General features: G+C 39.3%; 2 protein-coding genes across 2 annotated transcripts in view; both read right to left on the bottom strand.

Annotated features, from left to right (window-relative positions):
• Positions 1–1,767: 1,767 nt before the first annotated feature.
• On the bottom strand, positions 1,768–13,173 carry LOC105443894 (microsomal glutathione S-transferase 3-like; the record flags this gene model as incomplete). The annotated part of the gene is made up of 6 exons (XM_030994318.1): positions 13,010–13,173; positions 10,641–10,826; positions 9,260–9,324; positions 8,775–8,832; positions 2,611–2,683; positions 1,768–1,796 (listed from the first exon to the last, which is right to left on the bottom strand). Coding segments are annotated over exons 2-6 (360 nt in total), but the record flags the coding sequence as incomplete, so codon positions are not given.
• A 3,195-nt stretch (positions 13,174–16,368) lies between these two features.
• LOC762877 (N-acetylated-alpha-linked acidic dipeptidase 2) overlaps positions 16,369–24,962 on the bottom strand; it is a 29,395-nt gene continuing 20,801 nt past the window's right edge. The window contains exons 15-18 of the mRNA XM_030994483.1: positions 21,190–21,451; positions 19,489–19,570; positions 18,575–18,661; positions 16,369–17,148 (exon numbers count right to left, since the gene is read on the bottom strand). Of these exons, the coding sequence (XP_030850343.1) occupies positions 16,941–17,148; positions 18,575–18,661; positions 19,489–19,570; positions 21,190–21,451 (639 nt within the window). The 3' untranslated portion in view covers positions 16,369–16,940. The remainder of the gene's footprint in view (positions 17,149–18,574; positions 18,662–19,488; positions 19,571–21,189; positions 21,452–24,962) is intronic.

Below are 24,962 nucleotides of genomic sequence, written 5' to 3'. Positions count from 1 at the left end.
CAACAACAACAAAATACACCCTCTTCCCCCACCTCATAAAAGAAGAAGAAATATACATTTGCTCGGGAGGAATTCAATATCACACAATTTATTCCAAAATTACCCGACACAGAGACTCCACATGGTGTAAAAATTCTGATCGGAATGAAAGTACAGAGCTGGCAGCCACTACCTTGATAAATGCTTAATTTGGAAAAATAAACTGAAGAAAAGGCTACTCATACACTTAAAAATACACGAGGTAAAGCCTCGGTCACAAATGCCATTACGAACTGCTACGAACGCCGTACGAACGATTTTAAGACAATGGAAATTCGGGAAGACAATGGAAAAACAGGGAGATTCGTACGAAATTATCGTTCGTACGAACCTTTGTGACCGTAGCATAAAATACACGATGCACAAAATCGTAGGACACGATGACATTATTTCATCTAGCTGAGCTGCATGTACAAGTCGTTGAGTGTATGCTTCCTTGCACCCGTCTTGAGCAAGCAAGAAACAAAAATACATAAAAGACCTAAACATAATTTGTCATGTTATCATGTGACCAGAAAATAACTGAAATGAGGGAGTTAAGAAGAACTTTAGGCGCGTCTTCAAGATAAATACGTACAACTGAAAACATAACACAATGAAATTATTTCTATTCTAGCACATATAATAGGTAAAAGATAATAAAAAGACAGTACCTTAACAAAGTTCACGGTATTAAAGTATTATTTGTTCTTTTTAAGGTCATCCTTGCCTTTTACAAACGTTATGGTAGTCCCATATAATAGATTAGATCATTTAAACACGAGTAAAAATACTGTTAGTCTCTTACAAAGCGTGATGAGGAGCGGGCTGTAGGCGTTAATGTTTCATCACTATTTTCTGGAGGGGAAAAGTGAATGTTTTTTGCTGAGAAGGTGCAGAGTGGCGTCTTAGATAACTTCAAGAATGCGAAGTGCATTGGTGACAGAGAGACCGATCAGACCTAGCATTCCGATGTCATAGAATCCCCACATCCTCTTACCGGGATCTGGTGGAATATAAGTAGATAAGGTATAGAATGAAAACTTGCCGGTATTTAATTCTGCTGCTGTCATTGCTGCAATTATGAACATGCACTAACAAAAATCATACATAATAATATCTTATGAGCCATTAAAAGAGTTAAAATACTTAATATTTCATAATTTCGTTAATGAACAATTAAGTCATGATAATTAAACATTCAAGACTTCCAAAGCTCTATTCTAAACAACGAAGTGCTTTTGAATAAAAATTCCTTTTTGTTTGGTTTCCCAGATGGTATGCAATCTATTTTTAATTTTGTCATTTTATATGCAAAACACTATATATTCTCTGCGAAATGCAAAAGGGAACGGCTATCTTTATATTATTTTAAGAAGATGCTTAAACGTTTTTATGAAGTTGAGCGGGTTCTTTCTATCAAACGCAATAAATTTGTTGTATTACTAGATAAATGGAGACATGTGCAACTGATGTAACAATGTTTGTTTTACCGATATGTCACAACATATACTTCGAATCTATTGCTTTGTTCTTGCTCAAGAATGATTGAATACAAATTCTCTTTGCAGATAAAAAGAGATGATTAAACATTCTACTGCCAGATTAGTTTAACGAAATTAATGGCTATTGCTCATTGACTTTTCCTTCCTTTCTCTTCGATCTAGTCTTACATATTGCTCCGGTTGTCTTATTTTCGCTCGCTGGACGTTTATCGCAGACGACGATCGGCGGATTAGACGACACTTGGTAGGGAAGTTGTGTGTGAGATTGCTTTGCTAAATATAAAATACAAGAACATTTTCCATATCTTTAAACTATTATTGCTATCTGATAATTAAACAGTTATTAAAATAAACCTACCAAACTACATAATACAATGAAATACTTGACTTAACGTAGGGGTGTTTGATGTGGTGCACGGGGTGGTGCACAATTGCACCCATCTGTAAATAATCGAATAGTCCATGGCGATCATGAATATTCATGTTTTTGCTTACCTCGGCAAAAAGTTTGCTTATCTTCAATGGAAAAATTACGGTGGGGGGTTGGATGAAATGGACATAATGAACCGATCAGAACTGATCTTTTATAATTCATGCTTCTTATCCTTCGTGTGCTTGACCTAAAACCTTACAATCGCTTGGCAGACTGAGTCCAAAGTTCGACTTGTTTCACATGTGTTTTATAGGCAACGGTGAGCTTGCAACCTATTTTGATCAAATTACGGTGGGTGAACTTTCAAAAGTCAGTGGGACATGAGGGTTTCAATGAAAGAGCTAGTGATAACGTACGTCGGAGTAGATGTGCTTTTTGTTTAAACAAAAAACGAATTTTTAACGATATTTTGGGTAAAATTCCTTAGGCTAACATGTTAGGCTTCTGACTCTGACGATAGGGGGCGTTGTCAAATGAGACTAAACGGAGCTTTATATATGCATTCAGTCATAATGCATCTACACTTAGAAAATAAATTACATGACAATTTTTTAACAACGACATGCAGTTTTGGGGTCAATATGGAGTTGGTGTGGCGGCATGACTGAGGTATAATTACGAACGCACGAGATTAAAAATCGCAAGCAAGCTCACCTTCAGTGTAGTAACCATGAGCATAACTCATGTGACTCACGATACAGATGGCTCCAAGCACCGATGAAGCTTCCTGGACAACAAAGTATGAAATGTGAGGAAGACGAGCGCAAAGACTTTCGTATAATCATCCTACAAAAATGTTAATAGACTTGTTCATCGGTTATCGAAATGATCGAACGTAACAATGACGTGTTACGTAATCCAAGCACATATCTAAGGGATATATGGAACAGGTTATTTAAATGGCCTTCGAGTTGATTTCTCGAAAGTCTTTGTAATAGTTTTTAGGGACGGTCTAGGTCAGCTCTAGCAGTATTTTTGAAGGTTCCTGTTTTTTGTATAAGGTTCCTTAATCTGAAGTTCATTCATCCGAAGGTTCGTTATTTCGAAGATTCGTGATTCTAAAAAATGCTGAAAATACGAACCCTCGAATAATGAACCTTTTTTTATTTTCGGTATTGTAATCCATATTTCATTTCGGTAATTTGAACCCTAATTTCATTTTTGGAGTTACACCTGCACGGATCTTCGGAATTATGAACCCCATTTCATTATCCAAATTATTAACCTTTGAATAAAAGAACCTTCGGAATAATCGACCGTCGAACCGTCAAAACCAATTATATTCGGATTTATGAACCTTGTTTACTTATGAAACCCTAGTATAGGAAGTTTCTATATTTGGAATACTCTCGGAGCTACTAATATTCGAAAAGACGAGTGCAACCCATAATAGGGACTTTTAGATTTACCGAACGACAACGTGGATTGCTACGATCGACGTCCTTTCAATGCACTACATTGAATAGACGTCACACGTATCAGTCCACACAAATCTAAAAGTCCCTATTGCAAGGGCTTCTTGCACAAGAAAACCGTGGATTAATCAGAACTCTGAACATAAAAACAAAATGCAATCCGGAGAAAGGAGATAGTCCTCGGGGTTTAGTTGTCTCTGGTGGTAGTCGTCCTAAGGTGGTAGTTGTATGGGGTGTAGTGGTCAAAGGCTAATCGTCCTGAGAATTTTTTTGTTCTTATATAGGGAAGTTGTCTGGGAAGGACAGTATGACCACAAAGCCACCAACGTGTTTGGCATTATCAAGGTAATGTCAAATAGTACCTTCGAGTTTGTATTTGTTCAAAATATACCGTAGTAACTATTTCCGAGTTCCTCTACCGTACGGGTCTCGGCAGGGCACGGGAAAGATCAGAACCCGACTCGGCAAATTGAAAGATGAGTTTATTATTTACATGGATACAAATAGAACTTCATTACGGCCCCTGGAGTTGCTGAAGGGTCTTTAAAGATAAAGACCAGTTATGGTCATGCTATTGCATTGTGAAAGAAACGTTTTGAAATCGATCAGAATAGGTTGATCATCTAGCATAGATGTACTGCAAGGTTCTGGAATCATCAAAATGATAAGAAATTTGGCCCAGTCTTCATAAAGTTACAAGCACTGTACACAGAAAGATGTTTATTTATTTATTTATTTAAAATGGTTTATTTCATTCAAAAACATTCGCGGCCCGAGAGCCGAATTGCAGTTTCTTTTACAAAGTATACATCAATGACAGAGTAAAATTACACGTAAAACATTATGCATGGTAAAATTATGGTAGTAAAATTGGAATTCTTTTGTACATATGATATATAATTGTAATTGTGCTTTAACGACCTCGGCAAATTGCTTGGTACATGTACAGAAATTCGAATTGTATTACCATATTTGCAATAAAATTATATATTGAAATTATACAATATATGAATAGTAATACATTTTTTATATTAAAAAAAATTAAATGCTTTGGTTTGAAAATGCATAGCCAGATGGGTAAGGTATGGTTATGGTGTTTTCTTCAATAACAGAAACAGAGACAACAACAGAAACCAAATCCAGGAATTATAAAATCAAATAGATGCTACAATGATTTAAACAAGTATACATTGTAGTTAAAATGCAGAAAATTTTGTATTTGGGCCAATTTAGTAAAAGGTACATGTAGAATATTGCATAAAAATAAGATAAGTTTCGCATAAAAAACATGGATAAAAGGTTGCCATTGTAATATTCGATATAATGTGCATCATCTTGGGAATTGTTAAAAAGTCAAACAGAAATTTTGTACAATTAAATCTGATTTAGTTTAAAAAAGTAAAATTCTATAGTAACATTATTCAAAAATGCATTCACATGTCACCCTTTTATTTAGGAAGTTATATCAGAGAAATAGACAGAGAGAGATGGAGAAAGAGAGAAAGAAGGAGAGTGAGAAAAGTAAGAGAGAGGGGGGAGGGTGGGAGAGAGATAGGGAGAGAAAGAGAGATAGAGAGAGAGGAGAGAGAGGGAGAGCGAGAGAGAGAGAGAGAGAGAAAGAGAGAGAGAGAGAGAGAGAGAGAGAGGGGAGACAAAGAGTGAGAGTAACAAGACAGAGAGCTAGAGAACAAGGAAGCCATGAAGAGGGTCTCCTCGCTCCGCAGCACAGCACTGACATAGAGGAGAAAATAGGGGTAATGAGAGAGTGAAAGTAGTAGAGAACAATGAATGTGTTCGTCGAAGGTGAAACTAGTAATTATTCAGTACTATTAGCGTTTAACAATCTGACTAGATATGGCAACGGACTGTTTCTATACCGTGTCGTTTTGCATGGCATTTCAGTGAGCTTGCTTTTATTTCTCAGATTTCGAGAATGGGAGTCCCCACGTGTTTGGGGTAGCCAATGACTAAACTTTGACCCAGGCTCGAGCAGCTTCTTTGCAAATTTGAGGCACAGACATTCTCTGCGGTCACTCAAAGAGGACACTTTACACAGTTGAAGAGCGTTTTGATACGAGACAAAACGTGGCCCTAACATGAGGCGGCACGCTCGCTTTTGAATTCTCTCTATTTGTTCATTTTGTTTGGCAGACAAGCCGGAGTTCCAAACGGGCGCACAATATTCCAACACTGGCCTTATGTATGAACAGTAAATGAGCACTAGATCATCTAAGGGCAATCGAAATTTAGTGAGAACTCTCAGCATATGCAGCCTCATGTTTGCCTTCTTAACAATTTCATTGACATGAGAAGTCCATTTTAGATCTTTTTGGATGAAAACCCCTAGTAATTTGACACAATCTACTCGGCTAATGTCATGTCCATCAATTTGGATGACAGGCGGTGGGGGTGGTTCACGCATGAAAGTTACTGTCATCACAGAACACTTTTTGTGGTTCAGTTTCATGTTGTTGTCTACAGTCCATTCTTGTAGGTTGCTCACGCTTGACTGGATATTCGGTGGCGATGGGGATTTCCTACAATCTAGCATGGTTAGGTCATCCACATATTTCCAGTAAGACGACGGTGACCTCCGGCATGCCTCATTGATGATAGCCAGGAAGATAATAGGACCGAGTCTAGTCCCTTGTGGAGCCCCTGCAGAAACTTCCAGCCAATTAGAGAGCGTCGTTCGATATTTCACGCTCTGTTGTCGTTTGGTGAGAAAGTTCGCTATCCATGCTACAGCACTCGGACGGACGTTCATCTGGAGCAGTTTGAGGACAGCTATATTGTGGTCTATCCTATCGAACGCTTTACTGAAGTCCGTTGTCACCATTGTAGTAATGATTTTGGGCTTGTCAGCGTTGCTGTGAATCATTGTAGGAGATCAATCAAGTAGTGAGAGGTGGATACAGCCCTCATGTTCCCGAATTGTGCTGGGTCTATGTTGTTCTCCATGTCGCTGAAAGTCCACTTAGCAATGAACTTTTCGGCTATCTTGGCAAAATGATCAGTCAAAGATACTGGTCTGAGGTTATCGATAGATGCTCGAGATGTCTTGGGAATGGGAACAACATGCGCTCTCTTCCAACGCTCTGGTACAATAGACTGACTAAAAGATGCGTTTAGAATATCAGTAAGCGGAGAGCAAAGCTCATAAGAGAATTTCTTGACAAGTCTGGCCGAAATGCCGTCCGGTCCAGGAGCTTTCCGTTGTTTTATGGCTTTCAACTCGCGATAAACTTCCCATGGTTGAACAAGGGGAAGTGGTTGGTCAGCCGGTAGATATGACGGCAAACTAGAAGGGTCCAATCTAGGAATGTCGTTTGCAATGTTCACGAAGAAGTTGTTGATCTTATTCGCCGTTGCATCGAAGTCAGTAGGAGAAGTCCCTTCGATGCGAATAAGTGGAGATCTCGTCTGGCCAGTTGTCATGGTCTTTATATGCTTATACCATGACGCCGGGTTGGCATTTTTCAGTTTTGCCACACGGTTTTTGTAGTAGTCTTGTTTTGCATGTTCGATTTCACGAATAATTCGATTCCTGAGGCGTCGCCACTCGCCCTTCGCTTCCACAGCAAATGCCCTTTGGCGCTGGTAGATTAACGACTTGATGGAAGGGGTCATCCATGGTTTGTCCTTGTCATGTAGTTTGACGGTGCAAGTTGGGAAGTATCTCTCAATCATTGGTGATAATGTAGAGTAAAACGCATCGCACTTATCATTTGCGTTTTCAGCTGAGAGAACGTCAATCCAGTCACAGTTGAGGATCTCCATTCCAAACTCTCTAATGCTACTGTCTTTCATTGGTCTGGTTGTGCGTTTGTTGATAACGTTGGGACTCTTTGTGATGTTTCCCAACGGCAACCATAAGACAGTGCAGTGATCGCTTGCACCCAAAGGCGAAGATATGGTAGGCGACTGGTAGTAATCGCTGATATTGGTGATGATTTTGTCTAGCGTCCTTGTGCCTCTCGTAGGTTTATCCACGCATTGAACAAACCTTGGGTCTGAGAGGAGAGATGATATGTCGAGTTCATTCAAATCACCCATGACAATATAACCAACGTCCGAATGTCTTGAAGACATGGTGTCTATCACATGGTGAATATGCTCAATGAGTTTGTCAGCTTTAGCACAATTTGGTGGGTAATACAGAACAGCTACAATAATGAAGGATACGGATCGTGGTAGCTTTGTTGGCTGAATTTGTATCCACATTATTTCCAAGTCATCAGGTATATCAATATGTCCGACTGTTCTAGGAGTGAGGGTTTCTTTGAAATATATAGCCACACCCCACCCCGTTTGTTCGTTCTAGATCTGAGGAACACCTCATAATTTGGAATCGACACATAATCACACGGCATGTCATCTTTGAACCATGTTTCGGTTACTGCCGCGATGTCAATATCGGATTCAAGGATAAGTTCGTTAAATTCATCAATCTTGTTGTTCATAGAACGAGTATTTGTTAGCAAGCAAGATGGAAAGTTGTAAGTACTTACGCCTGTTCTTGGTTCGCGATTCGGTTTGATATGAATCAAATTCGATACATTATGTCGACAATCAGGCAATTTAATCTCAGATCGTTGGTCTCTTATCCCAATAATTGTGGTGATGCGTCGTACGATATGAGTTCCAGCACGACGACCGCGTCTTCGCTTTCCTATGCCCAACTCTTTAATTGTGTCCCACGTTTCTCCTGGCAACCGATTGTCCGCTTTGTGACGTAACTGCTTTGAGAACTCGGACGAATACTTCGGTTCACTGGTTCCGACCTCAATGGCGGGAGATTCAAAATCTGCTGACAAAGTCCCCGGAAAACGACGTGTCTGCTGACTGGTGAGCAGGCCGTCTCGTCTGGCCGACTCCATGGTGAAAATCCGAACATCTATCGTTGATAGATATGCTATCATGAACAGACAGAATTCTCCTTGAAAATACATATCGCAAAAACAGATATATATCCAAAATCATCACGATGTCCAGGGCAACGTTGGTTTCTGCCCAAATAGCTATGCAAAGTCGTAACACATTTGACGAAAAAGTAAAATTCTAGGTGAAAAAAAATCAGAAGTCTGAGTAAAAATATAAGTGTAGGCGTCAGCATAACAGCGCCCTCATCCAATGTATATGGGACTACGCACACGTGCGCGACACGTGCGTTTTTATCTCTCACACACCAATAGATAAACTAATTTACCAAATATATCAATTAGTAGGCGGTTTCCCGGCAAATTTTTTATCCTCATGTATTATTCAAAACATATTCTTTCACATGATTGGTAATAAGAGCTTCCATTTCATTTTTTGAAATTGGGGCTTTTCCAATACTGGTCTTTACCTTTAACAATAATGCGTTCCACTGGGAGTAAATAATTCGGGTTTTAAACCTACCGGAAAACCAATACCAGCGATAAAGAGAAACATCAGGAACTGAGGATAAGTCTCCAAACTGCGAAAATATAAAACAAAAAATGGAAGGTGAAAAGGATGTGGCTACATAATATAACATGCGTTAGATCAAACGTATAGTCCGTAAACTGAAGGAAACCATCGAATTTTAATCTATACCTTTGAATGAATAGCTTGAGTGAATGTCCAGAATAATTGTTGACTTTTTCATTTTTGTAATCTATACATTGAATAAATAACATTAATACCTACTGCTTTTTATATAATTATACATCTACTTTCCGACAAGAATGAAAATGCAACAACAAACACTTGTATAAATATACGTTATCATTACTTTAAGTAAAATATGAATGATGTTAAGTCAAGATAAATCGATGTAGCTATCATTCAATGTGGATTTTCTATCGGATTAGGTCGGTTTAGTGACTCACTAAATGAAAGGTCGGTTATTATGTTGTACTTACGTGTTCCCATGTGCAAGTTGGGAACAGTTAAACAGCTGGTTGTCTGGGCTGTAAAATGTAGGATACTGGGAGAAGGAAAAGAAAATAGAAACGGACGACGTCCGTGTCAATTATCTTTTCAAAATAAGAGAGAGGGAGGGAGAGGGAGAGAGATAGAGAGGAAAGAGAGAGAGAGAGAGAGAGAGTGAGTGAGGGGGAGGGAGGGGGGCTTCATTCCAAGTTAAACATTAAGTACAGTGGGTTTCTTTTCTCTGCTTTATGTACCTTGCGAGCAATGGGGTCTCCAAATTCAACGAATTAGGCCACTTTGGAGATACAATCTGCGCATGGGCAGGTACAGGTCATTTGTACCAAAATAGACCGGTTTACTAGTAACATATTCGAATTTATGGCGTTTCTTTCTTGGGGACCTAGAGACGACTTATTCCATTAATCTGTTATTAATAAATGAACGACTTGGAATCAAGTCCGCATAAATTACTAGTTGCTATGTCGGGCAAGCCTCGGGCAAGTTTTCAGGTTGTTAAGAACAACCTTTGTTTAAAAAGCATGTATACAATTTGAAATATGCCAGTAAACCGGTTTACAGTAAAACCCATCGAGACGACTGCTGGATACTTGTTCATGATAGTTACGTAATCTGTCATTTATGCACCGCCGGTACATTCTACGGATGACAGGTGAAAGCAGTCTTATCCAGGGAGCAAATCACTATGAACATGACGGACAAAGAAAAAGGACAAAATATACAGTTCCTCAGGTAGACAAAGGAACATACCTTCACTGCTATTATATAAAAATGAATAGAACAGGTGAATATGCATGCGACAGCTGTTCTACACATTTTTACATAATAGCAGTGAAGGGATGTTCCTCTGTCTACCACAGCAATTGTTGAGGGTAGAATGAGGAACTGTATATTTTGTCCTCTTTTTTTTGTCCGTCATGTTCATAGTGAATAGAGGGTATTCATGAAGCACCGTCATTTTGGCAGTGATTATTCTAAAATACACAAAGTCTGACTTGTACAAGTGCTATCTCTAAAGTGGCTTATAGCTTTGAGAGAAAGAGAGGCGGGGCAGGGGGCAGGGGGTGCTACACATTATGAACATGACGGACAAAGAAAGAGGACAAAATATACAGTTACTCATGATCTACCCTCAACAATTGCTGTGGTAGACAAAGGAACATCCCTTCACTGCTATTATGTAAAAATGTGTAGAAAAGGTGTCACATGCATATTCACCTGTTCTACACACTTTTACATTATAGCAGTGAAGGGATGTTCCTTTGTCTACCTGAGGAACTGTATATTTTGTCCTCTTTCTTTGTCCGTCATCTTCATGGTGACATCTTCATTCCAGATGAATTATTTTCTCACCTTTACTTTAAGTGCCTTACGAGCAAAAGCGACTCTTTCAGCAAGATAGCCGACCATGAAGGCACTGGCCACGGCTGTGAGGATCACGTAGCCAAAATTTCTGGGGAGATCTTGCAGTGTATTATTAGTCCACATTTTGAAGAGAAGGATTTTATTTTCTTGTCCCTGGACTGTCCAGTGAATAATCTGAGGAAAAAAATTGTGTGAAATCAAGCAAATTTTCAAATGCATCATAACTAATAAAGGTAAAACTATTACATATCTTTAACAGTATGTTTCCGAGTGCCTACGATAATGTATTTGAGAAACTAAATGAATATAAAACTGAGAACAGTCGTACGAGACTTTATCAGGAATTACGATAGGGCTAAGGCTATAATGATATCATCATCACCTCCTTCGTCATCAGTATCTTCATTGTCATCATCATCTTCATTGTCATCATCATATTTCAGCGACATCATCACATCAACATCGTCATTATCATCATCATCACTATCACCACCATCATCATTGTCATTGTTATATCAATAATATCACCGTTATATCGTCATCACCACATCAATATCGTAATCATCATTTTCACCTTCAAATATCATGATCATGGTCATGATCATCATCATCATCATCTTCAAGTAAGGCAGTTCGCGTTTGTCTGCATAGCATGGAAAGTATAGTTTGCAGGCACCAACCCTTGACAGCCGTGCGTAACAGTGTCCGCACGATGAGCCTACAATAGGCTCTCAAGTATAGCAGATTTGACACCTCCAGAAACTGACAGATCTAGGCCAGCTCAAGGCTTTCGGAATTGCGGTAAAGTGTCAAATTCGAGTCTGTGCTTGCAGACTATGAACTCTTCATGGCGGGTGAGATATACCTCCATCATCGTCAATACGATTATCATCATTTTACAAGCGTGTTAATCCGATCCGGTATTATGGGGGGGGGGGGGGGGGGGGGGGGTCACACTGAGGCACATTGGCATCAATTTTCTAGTTAATAATTCATAATAGGGCTGTATACTTATCAGCTAAACTAACCCTTACGGGTAGACCTACGGCTGAGCAAAAGGCATATAAAGGTATTTTTATGCATGCTATTCAAAAGTAGCCATACAAAGTTACACACATTCTAAAGTATAGTGTACTGAATTTCAGCTAACAGAACTATCGTTAGACATTTACAAACTAATATTCCATTTAAAATAGATAGCATCACCATTCAACGAAAGAAAATTACCAAATTCCTAGGCATTTATATTGATCAGTGCCTGTCCTGGCATGAACACGTACATGATTTTTCTCGAGTTTTTTCTGAGGCACATTGGCATCAATGTTCTAGTTAATAATTCATAATAGGGCTATGTATACTTATCAGACTGAGGCACATTTTTATCAATTTTCTAGTTAATAATTCATAATAGGGCTATGTATACTTATCAGCTAAAATAACCCTTACGGGTAGGCCTACGGCTGAGCAAGAGGCCTATTAAAGTATTCGTTTGCATGCTATTCAAAAGTAGCCATACCAAGTTACAAAAATTCTAAAGTATAGTGTACTGAATTTCAGCTAACAGAACTATGGTTAGACATTTACAAATGAATACTCCATTTTTTGGAACATTTATTTGGAACCTATTGCCACCTGATATACGAACTTGTAATAACCTTTTGTTACTAATAAAGAGAAACTGAAGGAATTATTTCTTTCCAAATATGTGTGTTACGTTTTGAGGTACACTATAATAGTGCTATCTTTTGTCAAGAAGAGGTAAATGATGTGTATTCCCTTGTTTTGCTTGTTATTGTTAAGGGGCATGATTTTGATTTAAACTTTTATTTTATATATATTTTTTGTTGTTGTAATGACAGAATGTCTTATTTCAAGCCATGTTCTATCTCAACCTAATAATTATCAGCTATGTTATCTTAGGGACGTTGCGCTTCAAACATTTTTCGTTTATTCACTGTTCCTACTATTTATTATATCTCGATGTAAATCACTGAATTTTATTATCCATAAACAATTATTTAACATGGTGAATGAATAAAAACCACCAAACAAGAACATACTGTAACATACAAATAGTATATGCACACACTCAATACTGGATTGCATTGAATTATATTCGTGCCCCGAAGCAAGTGCGACAAGGCACGTACCTGCACGTACGCCATGACTTTGAAAAAATGCATGTATGGACAACACATAGGCCTACCGTTCTCTGCCAAATTATATACAAGTACGTTAGTTGTACCAGACATACGTAAACAGGCTGTATATAGTAATTTTAGGAAATAATGTCGTTCGAAATGAAATGTAATATAAGCCAGACGAATACCGTGTTAATACACGCGTTTTATACTTACATTATTTCAAAATTCGGTCTGCTTAGACTGGAGCCAGGAAAATGGCATACCATCCGATAATATGCGAATGTAAACAAGCCGGGTCGCTTATAACGGGCTTAACAGGCCATTATTCACACAACTATACAACTATACCCTAAAAAAAAAACACCATGGTATTACCATGGTTTTCAGTACCATGGTTACCATGGTTCTCATGGTTCTCGGTTACCATGGTTCTCCCGTACGTTTCGTTAACATGGCTCTCTCACACCTTTTGTTACCATGGTTCTCACAGACCTTTCGTTACCATGGTTCTCCCGTTACTGTACGTATACTTATACACATTCGCCTATCCATTATTTATGTAGCTAAATATCAAGATAGCATTGATTACATTGTGTGATCGATTGCCCCCGAAAAAATGTGTTTGAAGACAAATATTGATCAGAGGAATCCATAATTTGAGGTTTTAATTGTACGCAGAAAACCGAAATTTTGTATTCTTTCATCAATTTTCGACTTCAAACACATTTTTTGGGGAAAACCCTTGCAGAAATGTGTCTTAAATGATACCTCTTTCACATCATGATACACTTTAAGTGAAATTTTGCTATCAAATTTTTGGGGCCTCCAACACTTTAGAGGGGCTTTAACACTTTAAACATGTCATGCAGGCCCAATCCTACAGTATAAAGGATGAATCCAGCATATAAAAAGGTTGATCTAACATTTGGAAATAAATTGGATCTTCGATTGAGTGTATATACACCCTATAATATATGATCATTTGTCTATTAATTACTTTGATCCATCAAAACACAGCAAATTGGCGTAGATCTACTTGCATTAACAAAACACAATGTACCAAATACAATCAATATATAGCAGTCTAAATTGATATATGTATTCGTCGATCAATGTTTAATTTGGTAGGTTTTTAAAATGTGGATGGACCCCTATATTTATTAAGAGACAAATATTCACGATAAGATGAACATGTGCACCTATACAGCGTGGTGTTATCAAGCAGTTCTGCATGAATCAATACTATAGCTCGAGCTTTTTTCATACACTTAGAACTCAATGTTCGTTTAGCTTTTAATGAGGATGATTACAGTATACTAGATGCCAACATTGTTCATGTGTATTGTGCAATTGTGATGTTGATGCTTTCATATGCACGTAACATGGCTATGATTAAAGACAAAACATGATACGAAACCAAACAAACAAACAAACAAACAATCAAACAAATAAGCTAACAAAACAAAAATCTGAACGCATATAAGCCAGAGTCAGCTTACAAATATTTTACAATTTTATGATTGTTATTTCTACTACAATGGGAACTCAATTTGAATAAAATGATGTTGTAAGATATATTGTTTTCTGATAGTGGAAGCTGTGACACACTATATATTTTAAAAATATTTTAAAGATATCTAAACTAACTAAACTAAACTAATGAATGACTAGTGGAAGGGAAGGAGAGAGAGAGAGAGAGAGGTAGAAGAGGAAGGGAGGAGGGAGATTTAGAGAGAAGAGAGAAGGAGGAGAGAGAGAGAGAAATAAAGATTGAGGGAGAGTGAGAGTATGAGAGAGAGAGAGAGAGTGAGTGAGAGAGAGAGAGAGGATGGGGAGAATAAGATAAAGAAAGAAAGCTTTATATATTATGTATATAATGATTTGTTAGCACAATAGACTGAAAAGGTCGAGGTCTATCCGGAACACACATAATAATGATAATAGTGGGTTCTTGTATAGCGCTCATAATTATCTGTCAGACTTGACACTCCTCGCGTTCCGCAATTATTACCCCGGCTTTAGCATGGCTGCCATTACGCTGCTCTAGCATTTCAAGGAATTAATTCCTGCCAGGTATCCACTTACATCACCTGGGTCGAGTGTGCAAATGTAAATTAATTTCTTGCCAAAGGACATAAGTGTCGCGGGCGGGACTCGAACCGCGGACCTTGTGATCCACAATCCGGCGACGTGTCCACTCGTCCAAGACACCTCCATCCATGTAATTTAAAACAAGAATTTTGTGGGACATCTCAACGTTTGAAAATCGAAATTAATTGTGACCAATTTCATTATACTGACTAATATTAAAGTGGATTATTAATGTTGAACATTTAAGCCTAGACATAACATTTATCGAAGAAACAGTATGTAATTTCAAGTTCAGGTTCATTTATTTTTCTACCGATCTTCTTCTTCTACCGAATACACAACAAAATTGTTTACAAAAACATAACAAAGTTTTACACAAATTCATATTACAATATTACACATAAGAAAATTACACTACATAATCTGTACAATGGTAATCATAATCAAAATCATAAAATAATGATAGAAATAATAATAAGGATGAAGATAATGAAAATGATAACAAAATAATAATAATAGTTATAGGTACATTTATATTGAACACTTATCCGTCTCAGGGGATGCTCAAGGCGCCTACAAAGAAATATTTTACCCTGGCTTTAACCCAGCTGCCCTAAGGCGCTAAAAGCATTCCAGGGGGGGGGGGCGTTCACGAAACAATTAGTCGATGGTTTTCATCGACTAATATCATGTTCACCGACAATTTAGTCAGCGCTGACTACATTTGACCAATCAGAGGACCGGAATATAGTCGGTGACAAAAGAATTGTCGGTGAACATGATGTTAGTCGGTGGAAACCACCGACTTATTGTTTCATGAAACGCCCCCCCCCCAGGTACCCATTTACTACATCTGGGTGGAGAGTGGCAAGTGTAATTAAATGTTTTGCCAAAGGACATTAGTACCGCGGCGGAACTCGACCTGTGAACTATGTCATCAGCAGTCCGGTGACGAATTCACTAGACCACCACGACTCCTCTATTATAAAAAAAGGAAAATATATAACAATTATCCATCATGACAGATAATAAGATTCCTTGTTGTACTTTCTAATAAAAATAAATTTAAATGATCTAGACGTAGTATTTGGATTTTCGAACATATTTTAGCTTCATGCATATTTTAGTGAGAAAAAAATAGAAATGTTTCACAGTATACTTGAAGCAGATCTGTCGGTAGTAATTAATTAATAAATTAATTATTTCAATGTTAAATAATGTTTAATCATGCTACTAAGCGTAGATATTTGAAGACCGAAGCAGTGTTTGCATAGTTTAGAAGACATCATATCTCAGTGGCGGATCCAGGGGGGGGGGGGGTGGGGGGCGGGACCCCTCCCCTGGCAAAAAAAAACTCAGATAAAAACACGTTATTTTACCTTTTTTTTTGTTTATAAAAGACGGGGGGGGGGTGGTTGTTGAGTTTAAACAAAAATAGTGGGCACTATTCCCCCTCCCCCCTCGTAGAGCACAAAACAAAAATAGTGCTCACTACTCATTTTTTTGGCCCCCTCTTTGGCCCCCTCCCTTGCCGCCGGCTGGATCCGCCCCTGTCACATCTTCACCACAGTAAATACATTAATGTAAATATATAGAGTAGGCCTCATGGTACTTTTCACAAACATTTTAGAAAATTCACTGCGATGATAGAACATTACAATGCTTATTGTCGCACTCAATAGCAAATCGTCCATTCTCCAAAGGATCTATTTTAAAAAATCGATCTTTACAAAATATAGATTTTCAAGATTTGATTTCGGGTCAATTCGTGATTCTAAAAATATGCTATCTATCGGACATCCTATAATTTCTTTGAAAATCTTGTTAAATTGTTTGGATTGCAGGGTTTGATTGCAAGGTGGCTTTACGATCTCGTTCTCCCATATCGGTCAAAGTAATTCACTGGTAGAAGATATATAAAGGAGAGATTAAAAAAGATCGACAATTTTCATTGACTTTTGAGGCATTAAATGCATGCCACAAAAGCCTCTTTCCTTTAGAGTGTCTAATTAGTGTCCTGTCGAAAATTTATTGCTATTGCAATCATGTGACGTCACCATGACGTAACATCCTTCAGTACGGAGGTGGCGGCCTCGACGGCATGTGTTAATATGGCGACCTGCTGCTCTACGACCCTCCAGCGGTGTTCCTGATCGGGGTCATCAGCGATATCGTGCATGGCATCGAGGATTCCAGGGAAGGTGTAGGGCACATCCTCGGTGCTTCGCGGCACGGTCACCCGCGGTGAAAAAATCAGATGCCTGTATGAGTATGTAAAAGTGATTCTGAAATTTTAATAACTTACCAGGAAATAAAGAGTTTCATCGAGACAATTGGTTAGACGATATAATGTTGGGCCTACGTCGAAAATGTGACAGCAGGCGAAAGTCTCTGTGTTTATCTTGCCAAAGTTGGCTCAATTGTGACAAATATGCCTTACAGTTACGATCAACATGTGGTGCAACGTTTTGCCGACGTACCTTGGCTCGCCGACTGCGGCCATGCCGACCATTTCTGACGTTAGGCCACATTTTAAACCCCCACTGTCCTACTTGTAGTTACTTGCTCCCTCTATATAGAAAACTTCCCCAATCGGTGCCTGTTGGTCCCCCATGATCCTTTAACGCTTGGGGTGTGGCGTATCCAGCGAAAAGGTGGAGCCAGCTTAAACCTCGGTATCAATCAGAAATGATTATTTACGTGTGGGCCGACTTTTAAACCGTAACCATCTGAACATACGTGACTTATTTTTGACCTTGCGTCCTATCTGAGTCAGTTTGTAGCCGAAAACTGAGAACTGGGCCCCATTTCACCAAATTTGTCATCAGTGACAAATAACAGATTTTGTTATAAGCTACTGAAATCCCTGCTTCTGATTGGTTATCAGCAGATTTGTCACTGATTTTGTCATTGAAAAAAGGCTTCGTGAAACGGGCCCCTGATCGTACCACGGACATTACCGCTAGACCAACTCACATCTCTCCCAACCTTACCGCAACCTTAATATGCCTGTTGCACACGCGGCGTCATTTGTCTGACGTATGACTGCGTCAGCCGCTGCCACTTACGAACGGGCATTGACGCACCACGCGAAAGTGATATCGTACAAAAAGAAACCTAAAAATGGATCTTGAAAAGACTGGTTTGTTTTATTGGCAATCCAAACATTTGACTGGTAAATGCGAAAGTCGTGGGTTCGAGTCCCGGTGTGGCACTCCTTTTTTTTTTTGCAAGACAATGTAACATTTGCCAATCAATAGAGCGGCAAAGTGTATGTTTAAAAAGGTATCGGTAGAAAGACTAAAAGCCCGTCTGTACTCGTTTGGCCAGGGGGATTAGACCTCCCTGCAAATTCACTGAGAGGTGGTTATCTCATCAAGTCGGCTCTCAATTAACATAAGAAAAGGAGGATCATGGGGGACCAACCGGCACCGATTGGGCATTGTTTGCTATATAGAGGGCGCAAGTAGCTATAATGAGTGCAGTGGGGCTGTAAATGTTATGAGCACTGCAATAGGTAGCCTACCTAGAGCCAATGCAATAATGGAGCGCCTTTATCTTGCGTGGTGAATTATACGTAAGCACCATGAAAATATCCATTGTCACTATTTTTTTTACCAGTCCCAAGTATCTCACATAGTGTTTACAATGTTCTTTGAAGATAAGAAATATATACAACCAGCTTACCTATCTAGATTGTTTCCTGGAAGATCTCCTAGAAATGCCCTACTAAGCAGCATCATCTGGTCGTTGATTCGCCTTACATCCAAGGCACTTGATTAAACAAAATGCAGTATTAATGTTTTAAAATTAAATTGAATTTAACATGAACACAGAATAATGCTGATAAGATTAGGCTCCGTATAGACATGATGGATGCCGTTGAACATGCCGTAGGGAAGAGCACAGTTAGAAAAGATCCACATTTCAGAAAGAAAAAGGCACGCTCTTTTTTTACCAAACAAGGCATCATATTCGAGAAATTCAAAGTAAGTAATACAAGTTCATTTTCAGTAACTCTTGGCCAGTCCCATGACTCTTCAAAACAAGTTGTCATTAACTCAGTATTGGCTGAAGTCGCGCAATGCAACTCCCAATATTCAATTACATTTATTTCACTTATCAGCTCCCGGCTGTATTTCAATGAGTCATGTAACATAAAACATAAACATATCATACACCAAACGTTAAAATAACTTTAACGGTTTCTGTGATATTGAATATAAAATAGGATACACTTCATTGAACCGAGTGTGAAAACTGTATGTAGTAGACAATGCAAACGATTTAAGAATCATATACAATTGAATAAGTTGTGTTTCATATAGAATTGAAGGAATTGTCTTGCTACACTAAACTCTTTATTTCAATTATCATTTGTCAAAAAAAAATTGAGAATGATCCTTAAAAATCAACAACAAAGAAACAAAAGAAAAGCAATAGGATCCCGGTTAATAATTTCTGGTATAATATATAATTGGCGGGAACAGGATTCTCTGGCTCTGGGATTGGGGATGGGTGGGGGCCCAAGTGGAAATAATCTGCTTTATTTTTTTAACATAAAACTGTCTCTCTTTGATATGGAGAAAAAAATACTTTACCTTTTTGTGTTAACAGTGTTAACTCTTCTTTGAAATTCTTGAGCGTTTTCCCAAAGTCTATACACTGCATTTTGAAGACATGCTTATAAGGAAAGCAGAAGAAAAGAATAGTGTAAAATGTTAATGTCAGTAAGATGATGACTGTTTGGTTAATTGATTGATCGATTTTATTTCATTTCATAATAATAATTGTTTGCACAATAAAGAACAAAGTTTACCAAGTAAGTTCAAAATTATGAAATGAAACCGGAACTTACTGGAAAGCATAGCTTGTTTTTGTAGGTTCCAAATGATAAATAAAATATGAACCTTATTTCCATGAATCATTTTGAATTGTCTTAATAATCACACTTAAATAGATATAATATAATAACATATTTTCATAAACCCTTTTAGAGTATTTAAATAATCGAAATATACAAAAAGAACATAATTACACAACGGGACACAAAGGACAGGAAACTGACGGTAATAAGATAAGACAAGACATGACAAAACAATTCATAACAGGACAAGATAAACAAGACATGACAGGACAAGGCCAAACAAGACATGACAGGACAAAACAAGACAAAAACAAAGGTGCACACTACATAAATCAGAAGAAGAAAGAGAGAGAGAGAGAGAGAGAGAAACAGGGGAGACGTGAGATGTTATAGACAAGAGACAGATCGGAGAGAGAGAGAGAGAGAGAGGCATGGAGAAAGATAGAGAAAGAGAGAGAGTGAGAGAGAAATAAAATTTAATATAATATGAAATTAGGAATGCTCAGAATTATTTTCCCACTTGACCAGGGCCTGTTGCATAAAACTTAACATTGATGGTAATTTTGCCATCAATATTAACTACCATGATATCATCAACCAACAGCCAATCACATCAAGGGTTCCATGGAAGTTACCATTAAAGGTAATACAAAGTTTGATATGGGGTCATGAATTCGGTTCAAATGAACATATTGGAAGCATATGCAATTTTACAATATTCAGTGATCGTTGTCGCGGTTAAAATCGAGTCTAAAGTGATGAAATTAAAAATTATAAACTCTTTATGTTGTATAGCGCAACTCTCAAGACTGATATTACTTAAGCTTTAAAACAATGTTATTTGACTACAATCGACCGATTTGGTATTCCCGTTTGGAAATTATATATCAGAACTGAATGTCCCGAGATATTCATGGTCGCAGCTACCATGAAATGGCCTTGGGCGCTATTTGAAATATTTGAAATTTACCGGGAGCACCGGTAAAATTTGATTATTAAATTTCTCGAAAGCAGAAGTGTTTTAGGGGCTAATTTTTCTGGTGCTTATAATACATACAAAAAAAATTACTATCCATCCAATTTTCAAATTTTCCCAAGACTTTGCAATTCCTTTAACTGCCATGATATCATCAATCAACAGCCAATTACATCAAGGGTTTCCATGGAAGTTACCATAATGGCAAATTTACCTTTAATGGTTAGTTTCATGCAACGGGGCCCAGAACTCAACCTTCTCCTCCTATCGTCTGAAGGATACAAAGTACCAGGGCCCTGGGAACGATTTTCTCACCGGGGGTGCTGAGATATATCAATTTCGTAAACGAAGCATAAATGATATACCTAAATATATCATACAATTTTTTTTGGCAGGGGATGCTATGCAGCCCCTGAAAAATTCCCCCGCACCCCCGCTTCTTAGGGCCATGCAAAGTACCTAATGTGATGCCGTGGTCTTCAATAGCCTTCGATAGAGTGGTATTCACCAAACCATAGTGCCACATGTCATTGACTTCCTGGACTAAGCTTAAACTATCAAAGGGCAACACCAAGCTTTCAGAGAGGATGCGAGCCATTTCAGCGAATACTCTCCCAATCGCCTGGTGGTATTTGTATTCAGGATCGATGAAAGTCTCCATAAGTCGAACGGTCTCATATTGTGTATGGTAGAGAGAGTAGATAAATATGGGTAGCGTGTTCTGACGAAAAAGAAGAAAGGAAGAAAAATAGTTTGAAATGTTTTGACACCTGAATTAACCGTGGTATAGACCAGTTTTGGAAACGCTCTCCTCTCAAAACATGAAATGGAAGCTCTTATTACCAATCATGTGAAAGAATATGTTTTGACTAATACGTGATGATACAAATTTTACAGGGAAACCGCCAACTGATTGAAATATTTGGTAAATGAATATATCTATCCGGACCGGATATATATCGCGCACGTGTCGCGTAGTCCCATATACATCTTTCTGTGTACAGTGCTTGTACAGTGCTTGTAACTTTACCAAGACCGGGACAAATTTCTTATCACTTTGATGATTCCAGAACCTTGCAGTACACACCAATACTTATATGCTAGATGATCAACCTTTTCTGATCGATTCCACAACGTTTCTCTCACAATGCAATCGCATGACCAGAACTGGTCTATACCTTTCAAACGAGATTTGCTTCAACATCAGTTCAAAGTATTATGATTAAAATGTAAAAAGAAAACTGAGTGAAAGTTACAAAGAGAGAGTTTAACTGCATGTTTACGGTTGTCCATCAATAAAAGAACTGCCAAATTTTAGTTCAAAGAAATAAGGTACAACAGCTAACAGGATAACAAAAACTAGTCCCGACCTAGGTGCATAGCGATGGTACTAATAACTCGTCTGATATGAATTATGCAATTCAGGCAAAGTGATATCTAGCAGTTTTTCTAACGCGAAATCTCATTTTCAGGCATTTCAGCATTAATTTCAGTCCAAATTAAACACTTTAACTTTAACTTGAAAATGCCAAAAATTAACGAAATCCGGAGAGTCTACTTTAAGTTCCTTTACATAGTCAGAATAATACACAGTTTTATTTCTACACGAAAAGAGATGAAGACATATTTTGTTCCGACCCAATCCCCCCCCCCCCCCCACCAAACGTGTTTAGCATTTTAAAGCGTTTCAATTTAAAACAAGAATGAGGTTTTGGCCAGAAGTGTCAACGTTTGGAAACACTAGGGACTTTTAGATTGAGTGGACGAGAACACGACGAACGCCGACTGATCATGCGTGTCAACGTACTTAACTGCCCATGTTGACTACAATTAGAAATCTTTTAGATTGCACTCGACGATATACATGCATGCAGGAAGTAAAGGCCCGGTCCCACTGGCCGATGGACACAAAACGTATGCATAACGGACACAGCGGACGAGCAAAATTTCGGAGGAGGCTCCATCCGTTTTCATCCGCTCCAGAAATGGACAAAATTTGCGAAAATTTGCGAAAACAGAACGGAAAAGAACGGACGTGGGTAGTATGTAGCGGGGATGTTAAACGAATGTTCATCGGAAGCCTAGCGGATGAAAGCGGATGGAAGTGGATGACAGCTCCGAAGGGGTTTCCGGAAATAATTACGAAACGGACGCATAGCGGAAAGAGCGGATGCATAGCGGATAAAGCGGATGCATCACGTACACCTAACGGAAACAAAGGGGATGCCGAGCGGATGTTTATAGGATGCAAACCGTTCACTGCGCATGCGGGGGGTATGAATTGCGTCCGCTCTGTGGATATAAAGGGATGCAGCACGCACAAAAGGTCGGTCCCCAGACGCGAATAATCATATCTGATTGATACACGTCCGTAAAAACCCTATTACACACATGGGCCTCAATCCTTACGTAATACCTATTGTTCAGGGGGGTGAATGAATAGATCATCCCCCCTGAACAATAGGTATCAATTACAGATTTACGTCCATGGTCACACACATACACGCAGTCAGCATAAAGCGGAAAGACGTACTGGCGGCTACATTGATACATCTCTACTACATCTCGTTATTGAAGAAGGCTACATTGATACATCTCTATACTACCTCTTGTATCAACACCATGGTACGTCAGTCAGGCAAGAAAAGGAAATCCGTGCCTACTCGTTCAAGCCCTGGCAAGGTGAAGAAGGCCAGAACCAGCACCCCACCCCCTGACACTGAGTTTGATGGTGAAGCTGCTGCTGTGGTGGTGGACCAGCCCCAAGGCCCTCAAGCCCCTCAAAGCCCTGCTGCTCAAGGCCCTGATGTTCAAGCCCCAGAAGGCCCTGATGTCCAAGCCCCTGAAGGCTCTGATGTTCAAGCCCATGAAGGCCCTGCTGAAGCCCCTGAAGGCCCTGAACAAGCTCCAGCCAGAGGGAGGAAGAGGCAATTAGAGAAGAAGAAGGGAGAGAGGAAACAGTACACCGTTTCCAAGGAGCATGAGGACGATGTGATGGAATGGCTGAGGGAGAACGAGTACCTCTGGAGAAAGGGCCACAGACTGTATCGGGACACCAAGAAGAAGCAGGCAGCTTGGAGAGACAAGGCAGAGAGCCTGGGGTACACTGCAGAAGTACTCCTTGGATGGTGGAAGCACATGCACTCCTGGTATGGGAAGCTACACCTCAAGAAATCCGAGCAGGCCGCCGTCAAGCTCACTGACCGGGAGAAGTACGTCATGGCCAAGTGCAGTTTCCTGGAGGGTGAGATCCGCCACCGAGGAGCAGCCCCTCTGAGACCCCTCTCCCTCAGACAGCCCACAGACAGCCAGACATCTTCAAGCCATGAGCCCTCGACAGCTGAACTCCCCATGGTGCCGAACTTGGAGGATCCCGTGGAGGATGACGCCGTGCTGTCACAAATGGAGGAACAAGCGGCAGCCACCAGAGGCCAACCCATCCCCACCTCCACCACCAGATCCAGAGGACGCAGGCAGAGAGATAGACTGGAGGGACAGGACGACAGTGTGCTGTTGAAGATCAGGGACACAATGAAGACCAGCACAGAACTTCTCTCTCAGCTGGTCGACTTGGACACCCCAGGCGACGTCACAGCCCTTCCACGGCTTTCAACAGCCCCTCACCTACCAAGGCTACGACTACCACGACTTCCCACAGCAGAAGCAGAACTTTCCAGTCCAGGCCCATGTTCATCGGACGCCACAGACGCCACTCCTCACCCAGCTGCAGACCAGACAGCCCCAGCACACTCATCCCAACCCTTCCTCCACCCTAGAGCCACTCCTGACCACACCACCACCTGCTGTACCATCGAGGCCAAGCACAGCCACAGTCACTGCCTTACGCCTCACAGCTGAGACCATGGACATAACTCAGAGTGACTCAGAATAGTTTGAGAGACTGAGTTGTGATTGTGAACACTTGTTGTGAACACTTGTGAGCAGCATTGTTTACTTATACAAATGTTTTGTTTACTTAATAAAGTGTTGACAACAACTTTGAAAAATTGGCTAAAACTTTGCATTTTTTTGTTGACTTTGCATTTTTTTGTGTTGGTAAAAACTTTAAAACACTTGTTGTGAGCAGCATTGTTTACTTACAAAATTGTTTTTTACTTTGTAAAGTGTTGATAAAAACTTTTAAAAAATGTCTAAAACTTTGCATACCTTTTTGTTTACTTAATAAAGTGGTGGTAAAAACTTTGAAACACTTGTTGTGAACACTGGTGAGC

Source organism: Strongylocentrotus purpuratus, unplaced genomic scaffold (assembly GCF_000002235.5).
Source record: "Strongylocentrotus purpuratus isolate Spur 01 unplaced genomic scaffold, Spur_5.0 spur5_scaffold_21, whole genome shotgun sequence".
NCBI lineage: Eukaryota > Metazoa > Echinodermata > Echinoidea > Camarodonta > Strongylocentrotidae > Strongylocentrotus > Strongylocentrotus purpuratus.
This window is presented reverse-complemented; position numbering and strand designations above follow the sequence as displayed.